At 36.0% G+C, this 26,226-nt stretch overlaps 2 protein-coding genes across 3 annotated transcripts; one reads left to right on the forward strand and one right to left on the reverse strand.

Annotated features, from left to right (window-relative positions):
* Window positions 1–715: 715 nt before the first annotated feature.
* LOC145629970 (uncharacterized) lies at window positions 716–18,960 on the forward strand. The gene is made up of 14 exons (XM_081682212.1): window positions 716–1,089; window positions 1,241–1,338; window positions 1,554–1,700; window positions 1,784–1,899; window positions 2,234–2,388; window positions 3,184–3,269; window positions 3,382–3,919; window positions 4,456–4,587; window positions 5,204–5,367; window positions 5,479–5,558; window positions 6,046–6,157; window positions 17,597–17,671; window positions 17,745–17,908; window positions 18,701–18,960. The coding sequence occupies exons 2-13, from the start codon at window positions 1,249–1,251 to the stop codon at window positions 17,898–17,900; spliced, it is 1,851 nt and encodes a 616-aa protein (XP_081538338.1). The 5' UTR covers window positions 716–1,089; window positions 1,241–1,248; the 3' UTR covers window positions 17,901–17,908; window positions 18,701–18,960.
* Window positions 18,961–21,363: 2,403 nt separating this feature from the next.
* On the reverse strand, window positions 21,364–23,588 carry LOC145629971 (uncharacterized). 2 transcript variants are annotated; one of them, XM_081682213.1, is made up of 3 exons: window positions 23,224–23,588; window positions 23,028–23,112; window positions 21,364–22,922 (listed from the first exon to the last, which is right to left on the reverse strand). In XM_081682213.1, exons 1-3 carry the CDS (start codon window positions 23,239–23,241, stop codon window positions 21,784–21,786), a joined length of 1,242 nt encoding a protein of 413 aa, XP_081538339.1. In that variant the 5' UTR covers window positions 23,242–23,588; the 3' UTR covers window positions 21,364–21,783. The 2 variants fall into 2 exon arrangements, with proteins under 2 accessions (XP_081538339.1, XP_081538340.1); XM_081682214.1 differs by having other exon boundaries at window positions 23,028–23,134; window positions 23,224–23,587.
* Window positions 23,589–26,226: the final 2,638 nt, after the last annotated feature.

A 26,226-nucleotide genomic window follows, 5' to 3' on the forward strand; every position in this document is an offset into this window, starting at 1 on the left:
TTTTTTTTTTTTATAAAAATTACATATTAAAAAAGTTCATAATGAGACGAATCTAACAAGGTCCATTTTAATAATATTTTTCTTTATAAATTAGTATTAAAATGCGGTCAAAGTTTAGCAAATTGTTAAATCAGATTAGACTAGACTAGACCAGATCAGAAAAATTCAGATCAGACCTTAAAAAATTCAAACCAGATCTACTTGTTTCAGGTGAAGAGAACAAGTCCTAAATAGGTAAAATATAAAAGAATGGGGGAGTTAATCATTACTCCCTCTGTCTCCAAAAGTTCGACCATTTTGACCTAATTTTAATCCCAAAATAATCAATTCATTTGCTATAAAATACCCACCAATATACAACAATATTTGTGCAAAATTAACTTTTCCATATATTTTTTTTTTTTCATATAATTTTATTACTTTTTTCTCATATTTTTTTTACAAACCCCACGTAAATTTGTCTTTTCAATAAATTTTTACTTCTTTTTATTTAACTTTCTTAATATCCGCGAAATCAATCCAAAAGGATCATTTTTTCGGAAACGGAGGGAGTAATAACACAAACTTTTATATGTGGTCGGTCATATCATTTGGCCAGCCACTAGGGGTTTCTCTATTATGGTTAGGCTAATCACTCACCAGTCAGCTCGACCCCTTTCCTATTCCGCTTTGCCGCCTATTAAGATAATAGATATCTCCTTCAAGTGGCCCGCCTTAGTTACGTTATTATCTTATTAATATAGGAGAAACTGTGTTGGTGTTGTGAGGGTTATTTTGTTAGTATTGTCGGGATTAATCTACCAGTATAACGAGGGTTACTTTATCACAGTTTACTCCTTAAATAGCGGTTTTACGTGTAATGTTACGATTTTAGCCTTTTTATTTTGAGAAATTGGGGTGGCCTCCTTTCCTTATACGTCTTTTCCTAAAGTGCCGCCATTAACGCCCTCCTTAAACCTTTTCTTCTTTCATTCAAAACAAGATACTTTCTCTCTTCAACTCACAACTTCACCGCCGCAAAACCCGCCTTTCACCGCCGTCTCCCACCCACCTTCTCTCTTCGCACCGCCTCTTCGTCAACAGTCAAAGGTAAGACAAATCAGTTCCTTCTCATTTGCTTTCTTAATAACAGTATATACTATGTTTTTTTTTTTTTTTTTTTTTTTTTTTTTTTTTTTTTTTTTTGATAATTTTGACTGACAAATTAGCCATATTGGGTATTTTTGTTGTTTTTCTTCAGATTAATTGATGGGTTCGTCTAATATTAAAGACATTTTGACTTGTTTTAGCCCTTCTCTTGATTTCTTTGCTGTTACTTCTGGTGATGGCCGTATTAAGGTAAACAATCAACAATTTGTTTTATAGTTTAATTTGAATTGTATAGTGTGTATATTGTTTTTGAGTTAATTTGAATTGTGTTTGTTTTTGAGTTAATTTTTCTGGGAATTTGGTTAAATGAGATAATTTTCATTGCATTGGTTATGTGGGGTTTTGGTAGGGTTTTAGGGCTTGTTGAATTAATGCCTTTTTTTGTTTGTTTTGGGACATTTTAGATTTGGGATACATTGAAAGGGCAGCTTCAGACTGAATTTTCTGATATCGTATCGTCCGATGAGACGAATTTGCTTACAAAGCCGGAGAATAGAGGACACCTTTCCATTGATTACACTTGTATGAAGTGGGTGACCTTTGAAAAGAAGGTATTATAGTTTAACTTAGCTAGCTCGGGGAAGGAATTTGTGATGAAATGCTCACATAGCTTTACGGGTTTTGGTTGTTGCAGAAGAAAAGGAAGCTAGATACTTCATTTTTAGTGTTGGGTACTGGCAGTGGTGATGTACTGGCATTGGATGTTTCCGCCGGTCAATTGAAGTGGAAAATCAATGATTGTCATCCTGGGTGAGTTGTTCTGAACTCTTATAAGTCTTTTGTTCTTTTTGCTTGAACGTAAAATGTAAAAGGATTAAGGAGAAAGAACTGTTTTTTTGAAGTTAAATCGTCCACTCATGTGAATCAGCAAATGTCATTTAGAAGTTACAGTTGCTGCTTTTGATAAATGAATAGTTTGTTAAGGGGGTATGTTGGTTTGATTTTGAGTATTTTCTTGTCCGGCGATGGTTTGTGGCTCAAAATTTTTCCTGCTATTTTTTTTGGGTGACGCATTAAGGCATGTGATTATTCCTTTTATTGACAAACTACGGACTGAGGATGGTTGAATTTTTCTTTCTTGTAGAGGAGTTACTGCTATCGCATTTGCTTCTCGGCGTTCTTGCTTGTACACTTCTGGAGCTGATGGAATGGTGTGCGAGCTTGATCCAACTACTGGAAACTTGTTGAGAAATTTTAAAGCTTCAACTAAGGCAGTGTCCAGTTTGAGTGTTTCACCAGGTATGTGAACTGGTACCAGCTTCGTAACTATTCATTTTTGTATACCAGATTACCAGAGGCCTACTGTCATACATTGCATTTGCATTATATATTTTATTTTGCATCAAACTTGTCTGCTCTTAAATTTCCGTCTTTAAATTTTCTATACAAACAAAGTCAATTAAGGAACTTTTTGCATTGGAACTTTCTTGTGAGTTGTGCTCTGGCAATGGAACTTTTATTTAATGACACTTTAGAAGCAAAGGAGCCTCTCTGAGTCTCTGACAGGAGCTTTCTAGTCCCAAATCAAATGTCATTAGACTTTCCATTCTCTGAAGTACAAGATTCATGTAAATATATAGTATAGCATTTTGGTAACCTTAAGTTGCCTATCTTATAAGGAGTTTCAAGGTATATTCGATGGCTAGGTATGGCTGACAGTCTATGAAGAGGTGAGAATGCTTCAATTAAAGGAATCATGTTCCACCTTATCTGCCAAGTAGAAACTGTCAGGAAAAAACATAATAACCTTTCTGCTACCCTGGTTGCTGGAAATGATCTTACTCCCTCTTTCTATTGATGTCCCTAGTGGTCTTACTGATCTAAGCTAACTAGTACTCATTGCTTATTACTAAGTCAGGTGTCTTGCCACCTATGCAGGACCGTTAGTGGTCCAGAATAAAATGTGAGCTTATTTTGTAGAAACTTAGATATATTCATTCACTTGTCTTGTAATTTTTTATTTTATCATTTGCCTGACATGTGATTTTATATTCTTCTGCTCATTTATTCTGGTTGAATAATGTTTTGAGGTAGATGGGAAGACAATAGTCACTGCAGCTTCTCAAATGAAGATATTTGGTTCAGATCATAAAAAGATTCAGAAGTTTACTGGTCATCCTGTATGTTTTATTATATCTTCTGTTAATATTCTAAATTTTAAAAGTTAGTATTGAATTTTACTTTAAGTACAAGCTCTAAGCCATAATTACATTTCTGTCACTGGTGGTTTAGGGTGCTGTCCGTTGTATGACCTTGAGTAAGGATGGAAAATATGTCTTCTCTTCTGCTGTTGGGGAGAGATATGTTGCAGTCTGGCAAGTAGATGGAAGCAAGAAGCAGTCTGCAAGTTGTGCTCTGGCAATGGAACACCCTTCTGTTTACCTTGACTGTAGGTACGATGATGCAGATGGAGCAGGTTTTTATGTTTTGGCCATTTCAGAGGTGGGTGTGTGCTACTTCTGGTGTGGAAAAGACATCGAGGAGTTACGGAAGGCAAAACCCGCAAGGATTTCTTCATCTGTTGAGGATACCTATGACAAAAACAATAAAGGTGTTTCAGCTGCCATATATGCTGCAAATATCCAAAGCACAGCCGACCCTACCGCAATTTCAATATTTCTTGCTCATGGTTTCTTGATCAAGCCATCGTTCGAGAAAATTATGGTTCATCACGGGGAAGATTTACAGTTAAATACCACTAGAAATGGGTTGCTTTTGCCATTAAGCCAGTCTCGTAAAACTAAGAAACAGATGGATCTACAAACTGGAGGTAAGTTTGCCTAGACGGTAAACTTTATAACTTTATGCTTGAAGTTCATCAACTTATGGTTGTGATCTGTCTGAAATTTGAAGTAATGAGAGTCCTATCAGCTTATCAGGCTCCCTAAAAATATCAAAAGAAATGTTCTTCAGGTTATTAGTTCAATTCTTTGGTATGTAAGAATGCAACAACGTATGGTTTTCCAATGTTGGAGCCTTGTTTAGTTGGTCAAATTTCAACCTAGATTTATTCACGTTCATGATTAATTCTTTTTCTGCTATTTTATTGTGTTGGAGGCCATGTGACAATCAATAAAGGATATTTTCTACCAGCCAATCTCAGTGATTATAATATTTATTGTTGCTGTTGTTTCAAAATTTGGTATCCAAATCATGTAGAAGCGATACTTTTTTGTTAGCTGGTGGCATATCTGTTTGTATTCTAAGGATTGTATGCTTATATTGCTACTTTTATGATAGGTGATAGCAACTAATTTTGCCTTCTTTTCTTCTTAGGCTAATATGTATATATCTAATGTCTAACAGCAACAGCACTAGATCGTGCCAATGCCGAAGGAGCTCTGCTTCCTGTACCAAAGGTTCTTGATCATTACAGAATAAAGCAAGATCAATCATTCAAACTTGACAATAGCCAAGCAGTATCAACTGTCACTAAAGGTAGAATTAATTTTATTCTGCCAGACGGATTCCTGAAAACTATCCTTTATTGTGGAACTGGATACATTGTGCGTGTGGAACTGGATACATTGCTGAACATCATTCATCTTTAGTGAATGTCTTACTATTCATGAGGTTAATCTTATTTGCATTTATATGTCAACTCAATCTATCTGAAAAGATTTATTGTGAGGGCAACAAATTGAAAAGATAGGCTAGAAACCCCAAAACTGAACAAAGTATCAATGAAATGTGCTTGCTGTTTATCATTACTTACCATTATTATTCAATATATTATTATCAAGTAATGATACACAAGAACCTTAAAGCTGTCCACATTCTCTTTGACCTTTTGATCTCGACTAGATTCTTGTATATTTTGGTTGATTTTTTTTTTTCTCCTGCTATTTGGGTGTTCAATATTGATGTGAAGGGTTAATGAAAAAGGTGATAAGGGAAATGCATTTGTTTTATTAGGTCTGACAACTTTAAGGTTGTTTGAGCATAGCTTCTTACTCTGGCATCTTTAAGGCTGCTTAGTAATCGTGTCCGCTAAATGACATATGTCATTAAGGTGTTATTAATCAATTGTTACTTATTTTCCTTCTGTACACAGCCAATTTTGATGTTCCAGGAGTTGATGCTACAGCTTGCCCTATGGAGAATAGACTTAAAACTCTGGGTATAATTAGTGATTTGGATGTTACTACAGCCAAATCAACAAGAGCTTCTAGCTTACTAAAGGAAATCGATATTGGAACTACTGTACCTCCAAAGAAGGTTGATAATCTTTCACATGGATTATGTACCATACCTTCAAGAATTTTTGTAATTAGTCAGCTGCACCTGTTACCTGTTATGGTTTACTTAACCTTATTTATTTTTGTGTAGATGAGGGCAGCAATCTTGTCCATGCAACCTAGTGATGCATCCAAGATATTGAATATTTTTGTTGACATGTGGCAGTCGAGGTTGGTTTTTTAGTTGCCTACTGATGTTTCCCCATGAATAAGATATTTGTTAATTATATATTTTAAACATAGATTACCCTCTTAAAAAAACTAGCATTATTAACAATCCCTCGGTAATGGGACTGAAAAATGGAATGATTTCTAAGGTATTGCATCAGTTGTTCAATGATATTGCAGTACATCCATACTCTATATTGGTTTCTTGAACTTAAGATATGTTTAATTTAACGAGATTGATCCTTGCGAATAAAGTGGCTTTGCTAGATGCACATTATAATCTTTTTAATAAAAAATCTTTTTTAAATGGACATGCTAGGAGGAGGCTTCTTGCTAGAAATTGGAATGTACTTGCAAGCCTTATGAACCATTGTAAATGCGAAAATTAAAATTAGCTTCTCACCTATTAGCCTCAATGATGCATGCTTACTAAAAATAGTTACTCAAGACATTGAACTGATTTGTTTTGAATTCTCTTTGGTACGAACAGGTCCTGCAGTGGAAAGTATGTTCTTCCATGGATTTATAATACATTGGTGCATCATGGTCATCACATTTTGTCTCAGGAACCAGAGAATGCTACAATTGCTTCTTTATATAAGGTACTTTAGATCCAGCATCCTCATGACTATATTGTGTCTTAATTTATACTTGGCATGTAACCCGCCTATCATTCTTATTTAAGTCGAGTTGTTCTCTTATCTTGCTGTTATAGATTTAATGATTGTGAAATTTACAAAAGAAGCTTACATTAAGTGAGATCATGTTGCTTGTGTAATGACACAAGGTTGAAAATTAAAATGGCAAATTGAAATCATCATACCTTCATGTGAGAACAGCTGAACTTGTTACCATGACATCAAATTTTCTTAATACATAGGTGCAATATTGTTGCAACTAGAGCTGTCAAAAAGTTGACCCGACTCGAAATACCGACTCAAACCCGATTATTAACCGACCCATCTGAACCCGAAAAAATGGTGACACAAACCCGACCTCAAACCAACCCTAGACCCGAATTGACCCGATTATGTGAGACCTGAATCCGAACATGAACTGACCTAGGGATGACCTGACCCGAATGTAACCCGTAAATTATTAACCTGAACTGAACCCGACTTGAATTGAAATTGACCCAAACCCGTTTTAACCCATCAAAACCCGAATTTAACCCGACTTGTTACTAACCAGACTTGAATTCAACCCGACCCGTTCCTAACCCGACCGAAATTTAACCCAACCCGTTTCAAACCCGACCTGAAATCAACTCGACTTGTTATTAACCTGACCTTAATTCAACCGACTTGTTATTGACCCGACCTGAATTTTACCAGACTATTACTTACCCAACCAAAAAATTCAACCTCATCTGTTACTAACCCGACTCGAAATTAACACGACTTGTCATTGACCCGACCTAAATTCAACCCAAATTGGCCCTTACCCAATTTCAAATCACCTTAAATGTAATTTAGACCACCTTATTATTTTGATCAAAGCATTTTGTCTTGGGAGACCAAGTCGGTCTAGGCCAGCAAAAGAAAGGAGCATCATCCTCAAATTTAAGAGTTAAATATAGTATATATTTGTTGTATGGTCAAAGGAGATAATAATCTTCCTAAATTATAGCCTAGAGTTCCCTAGTATATTGCCATATATATTACAGTCAAAGGAAATAATTAGCTTCATAAAAATGATAATTATCTATTTATAGTTAGTTGAACCCGAATATGACCTTACTTGGAAATGACCCGACGTGATTGTAACCTGCAAATTATTGACTTGAACATAACCCGACTTGAATCCGAGAATGACCCGACTTGGAAATTACCCAACCTGATTGTAACCCGCAAATTATTGACTTAAAACCGAACCTGACTTGAACTCGAGAATGACCTGACTTGAAAATGACCCAATTGATTATAACCCGCAAATTATTAACTTGAACCGAACCTGACTCAAACTCGAGAATGACCCGACCAGATTCTAGCCCGCAAATTATTGACTTGAACCGAACCTGACTCGAACTCAAGAATAACTCTAATCCGTTTTAACCCGTGAAAACCCGATTTATTGTTCTCCTGACCCGATTGTAACCCGACCCAAACCCGATAAAAAGTATGACCCGACGTGACCCGACTCAAGCATGACCCAATCCAAACCCCACCCGCATAGGTTATGGAATTAATCCGAATTGACCCGACCCGAGTTGACCCGACGCACTCTTACCAACCCAAACCTGACCCGTTTACCCGAATTGACAGCTTTACCCAAAACCTCTAAAATTTCTCAAAAATCGTGGATATTAGCCTTAAATTTTGGAATTTTTTTACTTTTTTTCGCCCGGATAGAATTATTGCCAAAATATTTACCAAGGTCCCAAATATCCTTCGGGAGACCAATTGGGTGGGCGGAACCATCCAATTTGCCTTTAAACGACCAATTTACTGGTTTACAACTTACACCAATTTCATTAATGCAAGCCTACCACGAACATTTGTGACAACAAATAACTATCATATATGGTTCCAAACGACATTATATGACCCCGAGATGTACTCCCTAGAATTTAAAGATTTTTCTACACCGGGCCCAAAGACTCCAAAAATTCTCAAAAAGCCAACAATTTTTGAATTTTTTGACTTTTTTCGCTCGTAAATAAAAATTGCCGAAATGTTTACCATGATCTCTAATGTCCTCCGGGAGTCCAATTGGGTGGGTGGAAACATCCAATTTGCCTTTAAACGGCCAATTTACCAGTTTACAAGTTGCGCCGATTTCATTAACTCAAGCCTACCACAAACATTTATGACAACATATAATGATCATATATGGTTCCAAACGGCATTATATGACCCCGAGATGCATCCCCTAAAATCTAAAGGCTTTTCGAAACCGAGCCTCGAAACTTTCAAAATTTCTAAAAAAACGTGGATATTAGCCTTTTAATTTGGACTTTTTTGACTTTTTTTCGCCCGGAAATAAAAATTGCCAAAATGTTCACCATGGTCTCAAATATCCTTTGGGAGACCAATTGGGTGGGTGATGCCATCTTATTTGCCTTTAAACGACCAATTTACCAGTTTACAACTTGCACCAATTTAATTAACTCAAGCCTATTACGAACATTTATGACAACATATTATGATCATATATGGTTCCAAACGGCATTATATGACCCCGAGATGTATCTCCTAAAATCTCAAAACTTTTCGACACCGGGCCTCGAAACATCCCAAATTTTTTAAAATGCGTGGATTTCAATTTTGAAATTTTCTAAGTTTTTTTTCCCGGTAATAAATATTGGCAAAATGTTTACCATGGTCCCTAAAACCCGCCGGGAGTCCAATTGGGTGGTTGGAATCATCAAATTTGCCTTTAAACGACCAATCTACCAGTTTACAACTTGCTCCAATTTCATTAATTCAATCCTACCACGAACATTTATAACAACAAATAATGATCATATATGGTTCCAAACGGCATTATATGACCCCAAGATATATCTCCTATATTTTCAAGACTTTTCGATACCGGGCACCGAAACCTCTAAAATTTCTCAAAATGTGTAGATATTAGCCTTTAATTTTGGAATTTTTTGACTTTTTTTTGTCCGGAAATAAAAATTGCCGAAATGTTAACCATGGTCCCTAATACCCTGTGGGAGTCCATATGGTTGGGTGGAACCATCCAATTAGCCTTTAAACGGCCGACCCTTAAACCTCCAAAATCTCTGAAAAAGCGTTGATATTAGCCTTTAATTTTGAAATTTTTCTCTTTTTTTCGCCCGAAAGTAAAAATTGCCGATATGTTTACCATGATCCCTAATACCCTCTAGGAGTCCAATTGGGTGGGTGGAACCATCCAATTTTCCTTTAAACGGCCAATTTACCGATTTACAACTTGCACCAATTTCATTAATTCAAGCCTATCACGAACATTTATAACAACATATAATGATTATATATGGTTCAAACGGTATTTTATGACCCCGAGATGTATCTCCTAAAATCTTAAGCCTTTTCGACACATGTCCCCTAAACCTCCAAAATTTCTCAAAAATCGTGGATAATTGGCCCTCAATTTTGGTTTTTTTTTTTTTTTTTTTTTTTTTTTTTTTTTTTTTCACCTAGAAATAAAAATTGCCGAAATGTACACAATGGTCCCTAATACCCTTTGAGAGTCCAATTTGGTGGGTGGAACCATCAAGTTTGCCTTTACACGGCCAATTTTCTGGTTTACAATTTGCAGTGATTTCATTAACTCAAGCCTACCACGAACATTTATGTCAACATATAATGATCATATATGGTTTCAAACGGCATTATATGACCCCAAGATGTATCACCTAAAATCTCATTTCTTTTCGACACTGAGCCTTGAAACTTTCAAAATTTCTAAATAAGCATGGATATTAGCCTTCAATTTTAGAATTTTTTGACTTTTTTCGCACGGAAATAAAAATTGCCGAAATGTTAACCATGGTCCCGAATACCCCCGGAGTCCAATTGGGTGGGTGGATCCATCCAATTTGCCTTTAAACGGCTAATTTACCGGTTTACAACTTGCGCCGATTTCATTAACTCAAACTTACCACAAACATTTATAACAACAAATAATGATCATATATGGTTCCAAACGACATTATATGACTCCCAAGATGTATCCCCTAAAAGCTAAAGACTTTTCGACATCGGGCCCTAAAACTTTCAAAATTTCTCAAAAAGCGTGGGATTTAGCCTTAAATTTTGGAATTTTTTGACTTTTTTTAGCCTGGAAATAAAAATTTTCAAAATGTTTATCATAGTCTCTAATACCCTCCGGGCGGCAGTCCGATTGGTGGGTGGAACCATCATAGTCTCTAATACCCTCAAGGATTTTCGATACTGGGCATCTAAACCTCCAAAATTTCTCAACAGTGTGGATATTAACTAAAAATTTTTGAATTTTTTGACTTTTTTTTGCCTTAAATAAAAATTGCCGAAATGTTTACCATGGTCTCTAATTCAATCCGGGAGTCAAATTAGGTGGGTGGAACCATCCAATTTGCCTTTAAATGGCGAATTTACCGCTTTACAACATGCACCGATTTAATTAACTCAAACCTACCACGAACATTTATGATAACATATAATGATCATTTATGGTTAAAAACAGTGTTATATGACCCCGATATGTATCTTCTAAAATCTCAAAACTTTTCGACACTGCCTGAAACCTAAAAAAAATTCTCAAAACGCGTGGATATTAGCCTTCAATTTTGAAATTTTTTAACTTTTTTTTGCCCGAAAATAAAAATTGAAGAAATGTTTACCATGGTCTTTAATATCCTCTGGTAGTCCAATTAGGTGGGTGGAACCAACAAATTGCTTGAAAACGACCAATTTAACGATTTACAATTTGCACCGATTTCTGTAACTCAAGCCTACCACGAACATTTATGACAACAAATAATGATCATAAATGGTTCCAAACGACATTATACGACCCCGAAATATATTCTCTAAAATCTCAAGTCTTTTCGACACCAGATCCCGAATCCTTCAAAATTTCTCAAAAACGTGGATAAGCCTTTAATTTTAGAAGTTTTTGACTTTTTTTTCGCTCGTCAATAAAAATTGCCAAAATGTTTACCATGGTCCCTAATACCGTGCGGGAGTTCAATTGGGTGGGTGGAACCATGCAATTTGCCTTTAAACGGCCAATTTACCTGCAATGTTCACCGACTCAGCTGAAATCCAGAGTCCGTGTCAACACGACGCGGACATGGACACGAAATTCTTGTCAGATTCGGCTATTTGCACTCGCCATTTTCGACCGATAGACAACTTTAACCCCCAAAATTAGCTTAAATTCGTGAGTTGGTAAGATTTTTGTGGTGGACTCCATTGTTGCCGGCGTGTAGCAACCATATGAATGCATGGTAAAGGAATAGAAAGTGAGGGCTGATAAAGTGATAAGAATGAGGTTTTGTGGTAAGTGGGAGTGTGTGATAGCTCATAGCTGTATTGATAAAGCAAAAGGGTGTACAGCTGTGTGATGCTCTTTATTTTGTTTATATTTTATTTTTTACCACTCAACCTCATTTTTTACTTTTAATATTTTGATTTGATAGAATGTTGTAGTTACTGACTAGTGACTATATTTATTAGTTTTTTTAACCACTCAACCTCTTCACTTTTAACTTTTTTTACTTATAATATTTTTTTTTTCACAAAATGAAAGTGTCGTGTCCCCGCACCTGTGGACAGAGTCCCCGTGTTAAAATTTTGGAAATTTAAGAATTGGACATTCGGGTTCGTGTCCGACACATGTACCATGAGATATATCCCCAAAAACCTCATTTCTTTTTAACACCGAGCCCCGATACCTTCGAAATTTCTCAAAAACTGTGGATGTTAGCCTTTAATTTTTGAATTTTTTGACTTTTTTTCGCTCGTAAATAAAAATTGCTAAAATGTTTACCATGGTCCCTAAGACCCATCGGGAGTCCAATTGGGTGGGTATTTGTTACACCAAAATTTTGTTAATTTTTAGGTGTCAGATATATGTAAATAAGGAGATAATATAAAAAATTATAAGATATTTATCTTCAGAATCTCATAGATTATTATCTTTTACTCTACGACACTCTATATAAAGAGGGTCGTTTATAGGGTTTAAGGGGGGTCGAATGGAATAAGTCATAAAGACCCCATCTCCTCCCTACTACCAAACATTGTAGATTCATAGTATGGAATAAGCCGACAAGGCCTCGTACTATAAATTAATATCAAAACCCTAGCCCTCTAGAGAAAGGAATCAAGAAATCATCGAGAGTTGTAACGCACAAATTATCAATGAAATAATTGTTTTTGTATATTTTCTACCTCTTTAATCATATATTGCAACCATCCAATTTGCCTTTAAACGAACTATTTACCGGTCTATAACTTGTATCGATTTAATTAAATCAAGCCTCCCATGAACATTTATGACAACATATAATGATCATATATGGTTCCAAACGGAATTATATGAACCCTAGATGTATCCCCTAAAATCTCATGGATTTTCGACACTAGGTCTTAAAACTTCCGAAATTTCTTAAAAAGCGTGGATATGCCTTAAATTTTGGAATTTTTTGACTTTTTTTATCCCCGAAAATAAAAATTGCCGAAATGTTTACCATAGTCGCTAATACTCTTCGAGATTCCAATTTACTGGTTTACAACTTGCACCGTTTTTATTAACTCAAACTTACCACGAACATTTATGACAACATATAATGGTCATTTATGGTTTCAAACGTCATTATATGATCCCAACATGTATCTAATAAAATCTCATTTCTTTTCGACACCTGGCTTCGAAACCTTCAAATTTTTTGAAAATGCGTGGATATTAGCCTTTAATTTAAATTTTTTTTTGCTTTTTTTTGCCGGAAATAAAAATTGCCAAAATGTTTACCATGTTCCCTAATATCCTTTGGGGGTCCAATTGGGTGGGTGGAACCATCCAATTTACCTTTAAACGACTAATTTACCGGTTTACCACTTGCACCGATTTCATGAATTCAAATATACAACGAACATTTATGACAACAAATAATGATCACATATTGTTCCTAACGATATTATATGACCCCAAGATGTATACCCTAAAATTTTGAAACTCTTAGGCACCGGGCCTCAAACACTCAAAAAATTTTCAAAATGCGTCGATATTAGCCTTAATTTTTAAATTTTTAGACTTTTTTCGCCTGTAAATAAAAATTGCCGAAATGTTTACCATAGTCCCTAATACCCTCTGGGAGTCCAATTATGTGAGTGGAACCATTCAATTTGCCTTCAAACGACAAAATCTCCAAAAAATTTCAAAAACCATGTGTCTTAGACTTTAATTTTGGAATTTTTTGACTTTTTTTTCCTCCGGAAATAAAAATTGGCGAAATGTTTACCATGGTCCCTAATAACCTTCCGGTGGCCAATTGGATGGTTCCAACCATCCAATTTGCCTTTAAACGACCAATTTACCGGCTTACAACTTACACCGATTTCATTAACTCAAGCCTACCATAAATATTTATGACAACATAAAATGATCATATACGGTTCCAAACGGCATTATATAACCCCGAGATGTATCCTCTAAATCTTAAGGCTTTTCAACACCGGGCCCTGAAACCTCCAAAATAACTCAAAAAGCGTGGATATTAGCCTTCAATTTTTGAATTTTTTAACTTTTTTTGCCCATAAATAATAAATTTCCGAAATCTTTACCATGGTCCCTTATACCCTCCAAACGTCCTATTGGGTGGTTGGAACTATCCAATTTGCCTTTAAACGACTAATTTTCCGATTTACAACTTGCACTGATTTCATTATGTCAAGCCTACCACATACATTTATGACAACAAATAATGATCATATATGGTTCCAAACGACATTATATGACCCCGAAATATATTCCCTAAAATTTCAAGACTTTTCGACACCTGGCCCCAAAACATCTGAAATTTCTCAAAAACCGTGGATATAAGCCTTCAATTTTGAATTTTTTTAACTTTTTTTCGCCTGGAAATATAAATTGCCGAAATGTTTATCATGGTCACTAATATACTCCGGGAGTCCAAATGGGTGGGTGTAACCATCCAATTTGCCTTTAAACGGCTAATTTATCGATTTACAACTTGCATCGATTATCAACTAAAGCCTACTACGAACATTTTTGACAACATATAATGATCTTATATGGTTCCAAACGGCATTATATGACCCCCGAATTGTATTCCCTAAAATCTCAAGGTTTTTCGACATCGTACCCAACCTCAAAAATTTCTGAAAAAGCGTGGATATAAGCCTTCAATTTTGGAATTTTTAACTTTTTTTGCTCGGAAATAAAATTTGCCGAAATTTTTACCATGGTCTGTAATACCCTCCGGGAATCCAATTGGAGAGTATCCATCCAATTTGGCTTTAAACGACTAATTTACCGGTTTACAACTTGCACCGATTTCATTAAATCAAGCCTACCACAAACCTTTATGACAACATATAATGATCATAAATGGTTCCAAACGGCATTATATGATCCCAAGATATATCCCCTAAAATTTCAAGGCTTTTCGACACCGGGCTTTGAAACCTCCAAAATTTCTCAAAAAACATGGATCAACCATCAATTTAGGAATTTTTTTACTTTTTTTCGCTCGAAAATAAAAATTGCAGAATTGTTTACCATGGTCCCTAATCCTCTCCGGGAGTCTAATTGGGTGGGTGGAACTATCCAATTTGCCTTTAAACGGCCAATTTACAGGTTTACAATTTGCACCGATTTCATTTTTACTCAAGCCTACCACGAACATTTATGACTACAAAAAATGATCATATATGGTTCCAAACAGCATTATATGACCCTGAGATGTATCCCCTAAAATTTCAAGACTTTTCGACACCGAGCCCCGAAATCTCCAAAATTTCTCAAGAAGCTTGGATATTAGTTTACAATTTTGGAATTGTTTCACTGTCCAGAAATAAAAATTGCCAAAATGTTTAACATGGTCCCTAATATTCTCCCGGAGTCCAATTGGGTTGGTGGAACCATTCTATTTCCTTTAAACGACCAATTTAATTACCGGTTTACAACTTGCACGAATTTCATTAACTCAAGTCTACTACGAACATTTTTGACAACATATAATGATTCATATATGTTTCCAAACGACATTATATGACCGCGAGATGTATCCCCTAAAATATTAATACTTTTAGACACTACGCCCGAAACTTCCAAAATTTCTCAAAAAGTGTGGATATTAGCCTTCTATTTTGAATTTTTTTTGTTTTTTTTTTTCGCCCGGAAATAAAAATTGCCGAAATGTTTACCATGGTCCCTAATTCCCTCCGGGATTCCAATTGGGTGGGTGGAAGCATCTAATTTGCCTTTTTACGATCAATTTACCAGTCTACAACTTGCACCGATTTCATTAATTCAAGTCGAACATTTATGACAACAAATAATGATCATGTTATGACAGATGTGAGGGATAAACAAAATAAAAATGTATTAACAAGAATGCACAGATTTACGTGGTTCACCAATTATCAAATTGGCTACCTCCACGGACACACGAGAGAAAAACCTTTTATTGATCTTGAGGATCTTTTCCAGTTATATATTACACAGTGATATTGAATATCCCCATGAATATATCCCATGATTATTCCCCATGAGTATCACCATATGAAATACTACTTATGGAATGAAAGAATGAATATGACTAATCCTAAAGGGTATTTATAGACCTCCTAACCTTGGAGCCCAAGGTAAACTTTACCAAGCTTGGTGCCCAAGTATAACACTTGTTGCCCAAGTTTTACCAAGATTGCTGCCAAGTAAAACACTTGGTGCCGAGGTAGACATATTCATATGCCATATAATCTTATTCAAGGCATAATTTAACGTATCATATATGGTTCCAAACAGCATTATATGACCCCGAGATGTATCCTATAGAATTTCAAGACTTTTCGACATCGGGCCCTGAAACCTCCAAGATTTCTCAAAAACCGTGAACAATAGCCTTTAATTTTGGAAATTTTTTGACTTTTATTCGCCCGGAATTAAAAATTAACAAAATATTTACCATGGTCCCTAATACCTTCCGGGAGTCCAATTGGGTGTGTGGAACCATTTGATTTGCTTTTAAACGGTCAATTTACCGGTTTACAACTTGCATCGATTTACCGGCTTACAACGGCCAATTTAATTAACTTGCATCGAACCCGACTTGAACTGAAATTTACCCAAACCCGTCAAAACCCGTATTTAACCCGACCCTGAATTCAACCAGACCCGTTCCTAACCTGACCGTAATTTAACCCAACCCGTTACAAATATGACCCGAAATCATCTCGACTTGTTATTAACCTGACCCAAATTCAACCCGACTTGTTATTGATCCGACCTGAATTTTACCAGACCTATTACTTACCCAACCCAAAAATTCAACTCGATATGTTACTAAACCGACTCGAAATTAACATGACTTGTTATTGACTCGACCTAAATTCAACCCAAATTGTCCCTGACCCGATTTCAAATCATCTTAAATGTAATTTAGACCACCTTATTATTATTGATCAAAGCATTTTGTCTTGGGAGACCAAGTCGGTCCAAACCAGCAAAAGAAAGGAGCATAATCCTCAAATTTAAGAGCTAAATATAGTATATATTTGTTGTATGGTCAAAGGAGATAATTATCTTCCTAAATTATAGACTAAAGTTCCCTAGTATATTGCCATATATATTACAGTCAAAGGAAATAATTAGCTTGATAAAAATGATAATTATCTATTTATAGTTAGTTGAACCCGAATATTACCTGACTTGGAAATGACCCGACTTGATTGTAACCTGCAAATTATTGACTTGAACATAACCCGACATGAATCCTAGAATGACCCGACTTGGAAATGACCTAACCTGATTATAATCCGCAAATTATTGACTTGAACCGAACCCGACTTGAACTCGAGAATGACCCGACTGATTATAACCCGCAAATTATTGACTTGAACCAAACCCGACTCAAACTCAAGAATGACCCGAACTGTTTCTAACCCGCAAATTATTAACTTGAACCGAACCCAACTCGAACCTGAGATTTACCCTAAACCGAAAAAACCCGAATTAATCCCGACCTATTGTTCACCCGACTCGAATATAACCCGACCTGTTATTAACCCGACCCAAACCCGATAAGAAGTATGACCCAACGTGATCTGACTCAAGCATGACCCAACCCAACCCGACCCGCATAGGTTATGGAATTAATCTTAATTGACCTAACCCGAGTTGACCCAACCCACTCTTACTCGACCCAAACCTGACCCGTTTACCCGAATTGACAGCTCTAGTTGCAACCTCTTCTCTCTCTCTCTCTCTCTTCTTAAGAGAACCTAATCTAGATCATTAAAATATTAGTTGGCATGACACATGTAAGCCCTTTTATTTGAGACATGGCTTGATTTTATTGTTTTGTTTTTTTTCCTCTCTAGATTGCTAAATCAAAAGGGTCAGCTACTCAGTCTTTGTTGCAGTTATCTGGCCGTTTACAGCTTGTGACTGCACAGGTAAGTAATGTTATGTTCTTTGGTGGATTCATTTTTTTTTTATCAATGCCTTATTACATGTATCCTGCTGTAGATTGATAAGGCTACGCAATTGAAGACTCAGCCCTCGCTACCTGAAAATGAGATGATAGAAAGTGAAGATGAAGAGGAAGATGAAAATGTTGATGAAGTTATGTTTGGAGAAGAAGATGATGAATCCGCAAGTAGTAGTGAAGAAAATAATGATTAAGTGATGAGGTTATCTCTTATCCTGTATATCTGCTCAATCTACGAGGTGCATCTATTATATTGAAAACAAGACAATATCTTTTTCAGTTGTTTTATGATTATTTTTGGGGCGGTGGCGGTGTCAAATGTGCTTGTGTGGCTTTTTTTTTTTTTTTTTTTGGGGGGGGGGGGGGGGGGGAGGTGGGATTACGAAAGCGTGGCTGTGTTTATGGAAGAAGAGATTGTATTTCATTGCTTCAAATCTCCGTTCCCTTCCATAATTAAGTTTTTTGGGCTTGTCGTGCTTTTTTCGAATCAATTAAATAATTCTTGCTCCAAATCTATCCTCTTGTAACATAATATCATCTCAAAAAATTTTAACCACAAGAGCTCTTCTGAGTCTTATTCCAGCATGATTGGACCTGGATTAATCAGTCTTTTCAGGAAGTGGGAAGGTTTTTAGAAGAACAACCAAGAGGAGACGTTTCCTTTTTGTTCGAACCAAGAACAACCAAGAGGAGACGGTTTTTAAAAATTACAGCTGTGTTTATTATTATTATTATTATTTTATTAGTAGTAGTAGTTAAGTCAAGAATGTGGCATAAGTTTCTTGCTTGGGTGGGCTACTTGAACATTGATAGCTCACACTGGATTCTGATTTGGGTTAGATGGGAAATTTTCTTATCCGCGGGCATACTTATATAGTGGATGTTAATCCTGCGTAAGTCTGTCATTTGAGCCATTCTTAATATTTTGCTCAGTCTAGTACAGAGGTCAGGAGTGTTTGCTAGACCATAATGCATGGCTTTGTCTGTTTTGCAGCTCAATGCTATGTTATTGTCAGCAACTACCTGATACTTTACAATCTATGTTCATTCATGATGAGATGATCTGGTTTTCCTCCATCTGGTTACCATCTTCTGCAAAAATCCTGGGAAATGTCAGCAAAGCAGTATGTCTCTTTCTTGCCATAACTGCACAATTTTGTGTCCAATGTTTTATGAAATTTTGTTCACTCAATGTGTAAAAATATTGGTAGATTATTATTTAATATATATATCTCCTCTATTCCATTTTGTCCCTCCTCGCTTTTCTAGTCCATACCTGCATTTAAATCCTATCTGCTTAAAAAGGTTTATCCTTCATCATAACTTGCCATGTAGCGCCATCAACTTGGTTGATCATTTGTATGGATGATGTTACATGATGTGGCTTTGCTTGATAAACACTCTTAAAAAGAGGGTGTTTTTTTTTTTTTTTTTTTTTTTTTTTTTTTTAACACGGCTCTTAAAAAGAGATTTAGTTCAACTTGATGTAGCCAAAACAATGCTATCAAAATCTTTGCATAGGGGAAAAAGGCAGAGGCGAATGCGTCGCACTACCAACCTCCTTATCACATCATAGACTCCCACCTCCCTATCTCTCCTAGCCTGAACCAACTATAACTTGGTGTTCAGTTGAGAACCAACTAGTTATATTAGTGTCCTGTAGTATCCTCTGCCTTGATTGCTCTCACTGCCATATCTTATGAAAATTGCAACCAAGCATCATCACCTGTGCTTGACTGGCCTTCTATGTTGTGGCAAAAAAAATTCTCTCAATCAATAACGAAAACCAACCAATCATAACTACACAATAAACCCTTATATTACAATTTATTACAATTTTACAATAATATTTGTTTACATAGAATATCATGTTATAAATATTGATTGCACTGGTTATATGAAGTATCTAATCATTTAGAATATCAATAGACCAATACTTTTCTGTTTGAATTAATAAAATTCCAGTACAGCAATACTTGTTAGTTTTATATCTCAGTGTAATAATCAACGCTTTAATATATAGGCATAATCTTAGAAACACTTAATGCAGTGGAAGATGTATGTAATTGTTTTATGCCTTGTCTGCTTACTCTGCTTTGAGCAACTTACCTTAACCTGCCATTCTGCCAGCAAAACTACCTAACCAACCTTTTGGCTCTAGTACATAGATATAGATCAATATGTAATGAAGATGGGGGAGTAAAGAAGTGGATTAAGTCACATTTCCTTTAATTTTTGTAGAATTAGATACAAGTGTGATCTTTCTGCTCTTACCTTTTTCTGAATTTCTTTAGCTTTTTTAATATGCCCAGAATCCCAGCTATTCAGATGAATTTAATATCTAAAACCCAAGGATTGATTATTGGTGTTTTAATACTTCACAATGTGATGTTATTTTCTAAAGACTTTATTTTAAAAGATAATAATTACTTAATTAGTTTAATAGTTTTTTATACTGAAACTACTAGTGTGCTAGGATATATAGTTGCAATAGCTCAACCAGTCCAGATAAGCCTTGTAGATAAATGCCTAAATATACCAAGGACAAAATTATCATCCATCACAGAAATATTCTGAAGTTTCCCAGTTCTAAGAAAAACAACTCCGTAGTGCAGTGTACAGACAAGTTGTCCAGCATGTCTTCTACAACATTTGTTTTCCTCATCCCAAATGCTCCAAGTTTCTGATATCAGGAAACCTTTCACAAACCTCTTTCTGGCATGTGGCAATGTTACATTGCTACTTGTCATATTATAGTAGTAAACCAAGTATCTGCGTTGTTCCATTATCTAAAGCCTTGGCTGGCTGCTTAGTGTGAACAAAGGTAACCTAGGAAGGCTCACCAAAAACGCTTATGACAATGTCCATCTTACATTGCTGACAGATGGGAGAAATTCCTGATCTACTGTAGGTATCCTGTCTTAAAACACCTAATCAGCAGCATATATTGTGGTATGGTGTTTCTTATTCCTACAGACCCCATGGCTAACTGAAGGCCTGAAGCTACCCATGGCACAAAAATTCTTTTTTTCTGATATTTTTTATTAGTTGGGTCTTAATAAAGCTTTGACTATGTGATTTAGCTGGAACAAATTCACCGTTTCATTGTGTTAAGCCCCCCACCTCCATCTCAGGTCCACCAAGAAATGTTAAAGTTTTTAATTGCCAAGATTTTCTTAGTTTTTGTATAATTTACCCTTTTCATCTCCTTGAGGTTAAGGCTTTGATTTCATTGTTTGGATAGTGTTGATTGGAGTGAGGCTTGTGAGGGAAGGTGAGAAGGTGAGGGAACCCAAAATTAGGGGATTTCATTTAGGTTATATAGTTTACTGATAATTTTACTGGCTATCTTTTAGGTTAGAATCCTGCTGTTAAAATTAAAAATTATTTTTTTGTCGTAGTTGAAGAGTTCTAATTAGTCTATCGGGCTTCTATGGCTTATGTAGATTGATATGTGCTGGTATTGGCTGGGTTGAATGTATTTTAGATTTGGAGCTGATTGGTGCCAAAGTTGTATTATGAGTCTATATTGGCTGGTAGGTAAAAACAATTCGTTGCACATCATGATATATTGCTGGTGTGCTAGAAATCTTTATGTTATATCATATGTTGAGACTGAAAGGAAAAATGTATTGCTTCTGACTAAAAATTATATGGTAGAGAAATCATGTATTTCTTCTGCATTTAGTATATATAACTTAATTACAAAATGTTTCATGAAATTTATACATTTCAATCATGTTAAAGCACCTAGGTAGACCATCTGATGACTTTAACCTACACAGTATCTTTTCTTCTAAAAGCACAAGCCCAAGTATAAAACAAATGTGCACATGCTTCTTTATATATTTGTTTTATATAAGGCTGTATGTTAGACCTCTTGGAAAGGCAGAATATTGCATCAATTCCTCTCTAATCACAAGTAAGAATCTGATTCTTGCCACGGCATTATCACAGGCTTATACAGTAATTAATAGCCACTTAATGTTATGCTATGGCCCACTAGCTTTCCAACCTATCAACCTTAATGGACAAAAAAAAAAATAGGATTCCCCATTCCCAATGAAACTCTTGAACCTATACGATTGTACATGCATTTGGATTTTCATCGCTGAAAATTGAAGTAACATTCCCATTACTCGCTGCGCTATTGCGATAGGAATCCATATTGTAATGGTCTGTCATACCATAGGCTGCGCGTTGTGGTGGTGATTGTACATATTGGTATTCTGTGATGGAAGATGATGGTCTGTACATGTTGTAACTGTGAGTCGTGCGAAGTGGTTGAGGTGGCGGTTCATGGTAAACAGTTCTTGTTGGTGCTTCATGATAAATAGGTTGGGATGGTGATTCATGATATATAGGTTGAGATGGTGGCTCACGATAAATAGGTTGAGATGGTGGCTCATGATAAATAGGTCGTGATTGTGGCTCATGATAAATGGGTCGTGATTGTGGTTCACGATATATAGGCCGAGATGGGGGTTCATGATAGATAGGATGAGGTGGTGTGTCATGATAGACACGATGAGGTGGTGGTTCATGATAGATGGGTCTAGGACGCTCATGGTAAAGAGGTTGTGGTGGTGGCTCATGATAAACAGATTGATGTGGTGGTTCGTGATAAACAGGTTGAGGGGGTTGCTCGTGTCTATGACTAGGTCCTGGTTGGCTGCTCCAGTGTCCACCATAACTATGACTGTATCCAGGTCCATACCCATTGCTATGGCCATATCGATAACTATATTCAGGTGGATTGTGGTATACTTCATGAACCTCCTCTACACCCCTTGGTCTGTAAGCGTCTGCTGGCTGTGGTTGTTGGGGTTCCGCTGGAGGGTTTGATTCAGGTGGTTGATTTTGAGCCTGTGGATTTTCAGGTGGTTGTGGTTGTGGTGGTGGTTGTTGATCACTTGGTGGTTCCTGTTGTGGGGGTGCTTCTTCTGATTTTGGAGGCTCTGCTGGCTGAGCGTTTCCCGCATCTTGAGGTTGTGCCCCTCCATCTGGGGGTGGTGCCCCTGCATCTGATGATGGGGCTGCGCCATCTGGTGGTGATGGTTCAGCTTGCTGGGAATTAGGATCTGGTGCTTCTGTGTGAGAACAGATGGTAGCAACTTTCCTGACTTTCTTTATAGCTTTGATGATTCTTTCAGGATCTGCCCATCCAATTACTGTTAACTTCTGCTGGGGAAAGTCGATGTAGAGATCATATATCCCTGTAGGCAAGCAGAATTATTACATATAAACCGTCCTTATAAAAATAGGTTTTCTTTCAGAGAGAAGGAAACGAAAAACCAGCTAAAATTCCCATAATTGCTTACCATTGATGCCATTCAGTGCCTTTTTTATCTTCTGCACACACCCATTGCAATCCATGCGGACATTTATCTCGGTGATTTGAGGTCTCTGCATAGTTTTGGCAGGAAAACTGAAACAACCTTAGAAGAGAGAGTAGACAAAATTTCATAGAAAAATGAGAATATGTGCTAATACTAAATTCTGAGTATGCAGGCATACCTCTAACCCTGAAGCCATCTTGTAGGAAATGAGGAAAGATGCTGAAAACCTCAAAATTGGCTTTGAGATGCAGGTGTGCAACTGTTTAAAGGTTTATGTGGCATCATTTTTGTATTTGTGGAGGGAATATTTAAAAGTTGAAAGGGGTGGGACATGCAAGGAATCACTTTTACTAGAGGATGAGGTGCAGGGAAAGAGAGGTTGCACAAGAAAGTATTACGCTTGCCGTTTAGGTTTATAGGGTCTCTATCTAACTCGAAAAGGAATAGGTAAGGAATGATAGTTATCGAAAAGAGGTCGATTTTTTTATGTTCTAACTTTGTTAATTTTACGTGGAAAAGAATTTTCTTTTTGGGTGGATGTTTACTGTAATTGAAGAAGCGTCTGTGTTTAGGATATCCGACCCAATGCTGACTCGGAAACAAAATACAAAACTAACACAAAGTTTGGGGAAGACAATGAAAGATGAATAGAATAGTAATTTGAAGTTGTGTGATAGTGTATGATCTAGTGCTCATTTTGGTCAAAATTGCTTTTTAGAGAAGAGAAGGATGTCCACTTTAAAGGAATCCTTTTATCATAAGAAAAGGAGCGTTCATACTTCAGGCTGCCTAATTGAATATGGGCTTAAGGGTACTGTCCTAACTTTGTGACTTTGTGATATGGTATGATTTATTATTATTAGGGCTTTATTATGTCAGAAACTGTCTTTTTTCTTTTGTGGGTAGCAGACATCAGATTCTTATTTTATCATGTCATGGGGTGGTACTGAAACCTTACTCTAATCTACGGTTCAACTTTGTGGCTTTTCGTTGGATTTGTGATTAACTGTTTAATGATGAACATTAAAAAGTTTTAATCTTCTATTTGTAGTTTGTGAATTTTACATTAGCATTCCTTTCTTTTTTATGTCAACTTTCCCACTGCTTTTAAGCCTTTTATTGATGCTGTACTAGTTTGGAACTTTGGACGGGACAGACTAATCCTTTGTCTTGACTCTTGAAGTAGATGTCACTCAGTCGTGTTTTAGGAGGTATGAATAGATGTGCATTCTTAAGAGTGTAAAAATTTTACTAGTGATTTTTTTTACTTTACTTCTTTTGTTTACGTATAATCTTCTTGTTAGGTTTGGACATGCATATTAAGGAATTTATTAGATTTGATTGATGTAAGAATGAGAGAAAAAGAAAGTTAGTAGAGGATCCACATCACATGGTTTCGGTATAAAATCGTGAAAAAAAATAAATAAAATTATTTGTGAACGTAGGAAATTGTTCATAATGGGGTTTTTATGGAATTTCTATGCTAGTACTTCTTAATAGGGAAGGTTTTCCAAGAGAAAACTAGCTTAAATAGACTCTTGAATCCACTCAATGAAAGTGTAATCCATTGTCTTAGGTAGTTATGATCTGCAAAATGACGACTTATTAGTTGCTTTTGTGGTATACTCTGTAATACAATGGAAGGCGTTATTAGCTATCCATTTATGGAAGTAGGGATGGCAATCTAGTCCGGATCCGACCCTACTCCGCCCCGATCCGAGGTAAAATATCCGCTCCGAGTCCGAGAAGAAAGTAATCCGAGTTCGACTCCGTTAAAATAATCCGACTCCGAGTCGGAGGAGGGTCGGAGTCGGATCCTACAAAAAATCCGAGAAAAAAATCCGACTCCGACAAATGTCCGACTTTAACGGATTATTCGACTCCGACTCCAATAGATAGTGGATTTTGTGTGGGTCATGGTGGCATTGGGTGTGGGTTGCAAAGGCCTAAATAGGCCAACATCTCAAAGTATATTGAATAATGAAAAAAAAAACTCGAAGTCGGGTCGGATCGGAGTCGGAGTCGGTGGTCGGATATTAAAGTCGGAGTCGGATGTCGGATTTAACCTCTGACTTTCTGTCGGGTCGGAGTCGGATTGAGCATAATCCGCTCCGAGTCCGACCCGTTGCCATCTCTATATGGAAGTGTTCAATGCAGGATTGATTACATGCTCTTCTTCATAGATTTTTTTTATAATAATTCTTGTTAAGTTTAATACAATCATGTGTTTATCATTTTTATTGAGTGTACTAGATTCGTAAGATTTGCATAGATTGATTCTTATGCATACATGGTAAGATATGGATTTGATTTGGTTATGCTAATTGCCATTTCTGAACTGTGGTCGGTCGAATCTGTAACATTCATTGTCCTAGTTTTTTTTTCCCTTTATTTAAAGTATACTAGGTCCCAAATAATACAAGTAAATAAAGATATAATGTCGACTCATCAACTTTCCAACTATTGAATTCACTTACTGATTTTTTTAAAATAAAATTTTCAGTTGCCTTTTGCATAGAAATGGTAGGATTTGGCTGATCAAAGTTGAAAAAAAAAATAGTTTTGATTGATTACGGGTGAATATTAAAAATAATATAGTGAGATTTGGTTGATTAAAAGTGAATTAACTGTGTATGTGGTAAAGAAGTTATGAGTTGGGTGGATTAAGGGTCCGTGTTCTAATGAAACTTTTTATTTAGGGATGAAGTGATTTGGTCAAATGAAACTTTTGTTTTAGGTTGCAAGGAGCATTGGTGTTCTCTCTTGCTTCAGTCTTAACATAACCATGGCTGATTTGACTTGGATGTAGCAAAAGTTACCCGTATTTGTTGATCCAAATAGAATTATCTGACTTTAATCAAACTATAGATTATCAAAATTTAACCCAATCTTATATGGAGTGCTTCATCCACAATTAATTTAGAACTAATATTTCTACACAAACATCACCTAACCAATTTAAAGAAAACCAAAACTTAATAGAACTAATATCAAGTTTTATATATCCTCAAACTAATTTTTCATATGATCTCTTCTAGCATAGATGTCTGTCTGTATGTATAGCTCTAAAATAAAAAATAAAATTGAAATTATTGATAAAGAGTGATTTACTTTTATTTTGAGGCTTTAATTTATATTTTAAGTGAATTGTCACCATACAATGATATATAGTAGTAAATGG

The sequence above is a fragment of the Chenopodium album genome, chromosome 5 (assembly GCF_948465745.1).
Source record: "Chenopodium album chromosome 5, dcCheAlbu1.1, whole genome shotgun sequence".
In the NCBI taxonomy this organism is placed as follows: Eukaryota; Viridiplantae; Streptophyta; class Magnoliopsida; order Caryophyllales; family Amaranthaceae; genus Chenopodium; species Chenopodium album.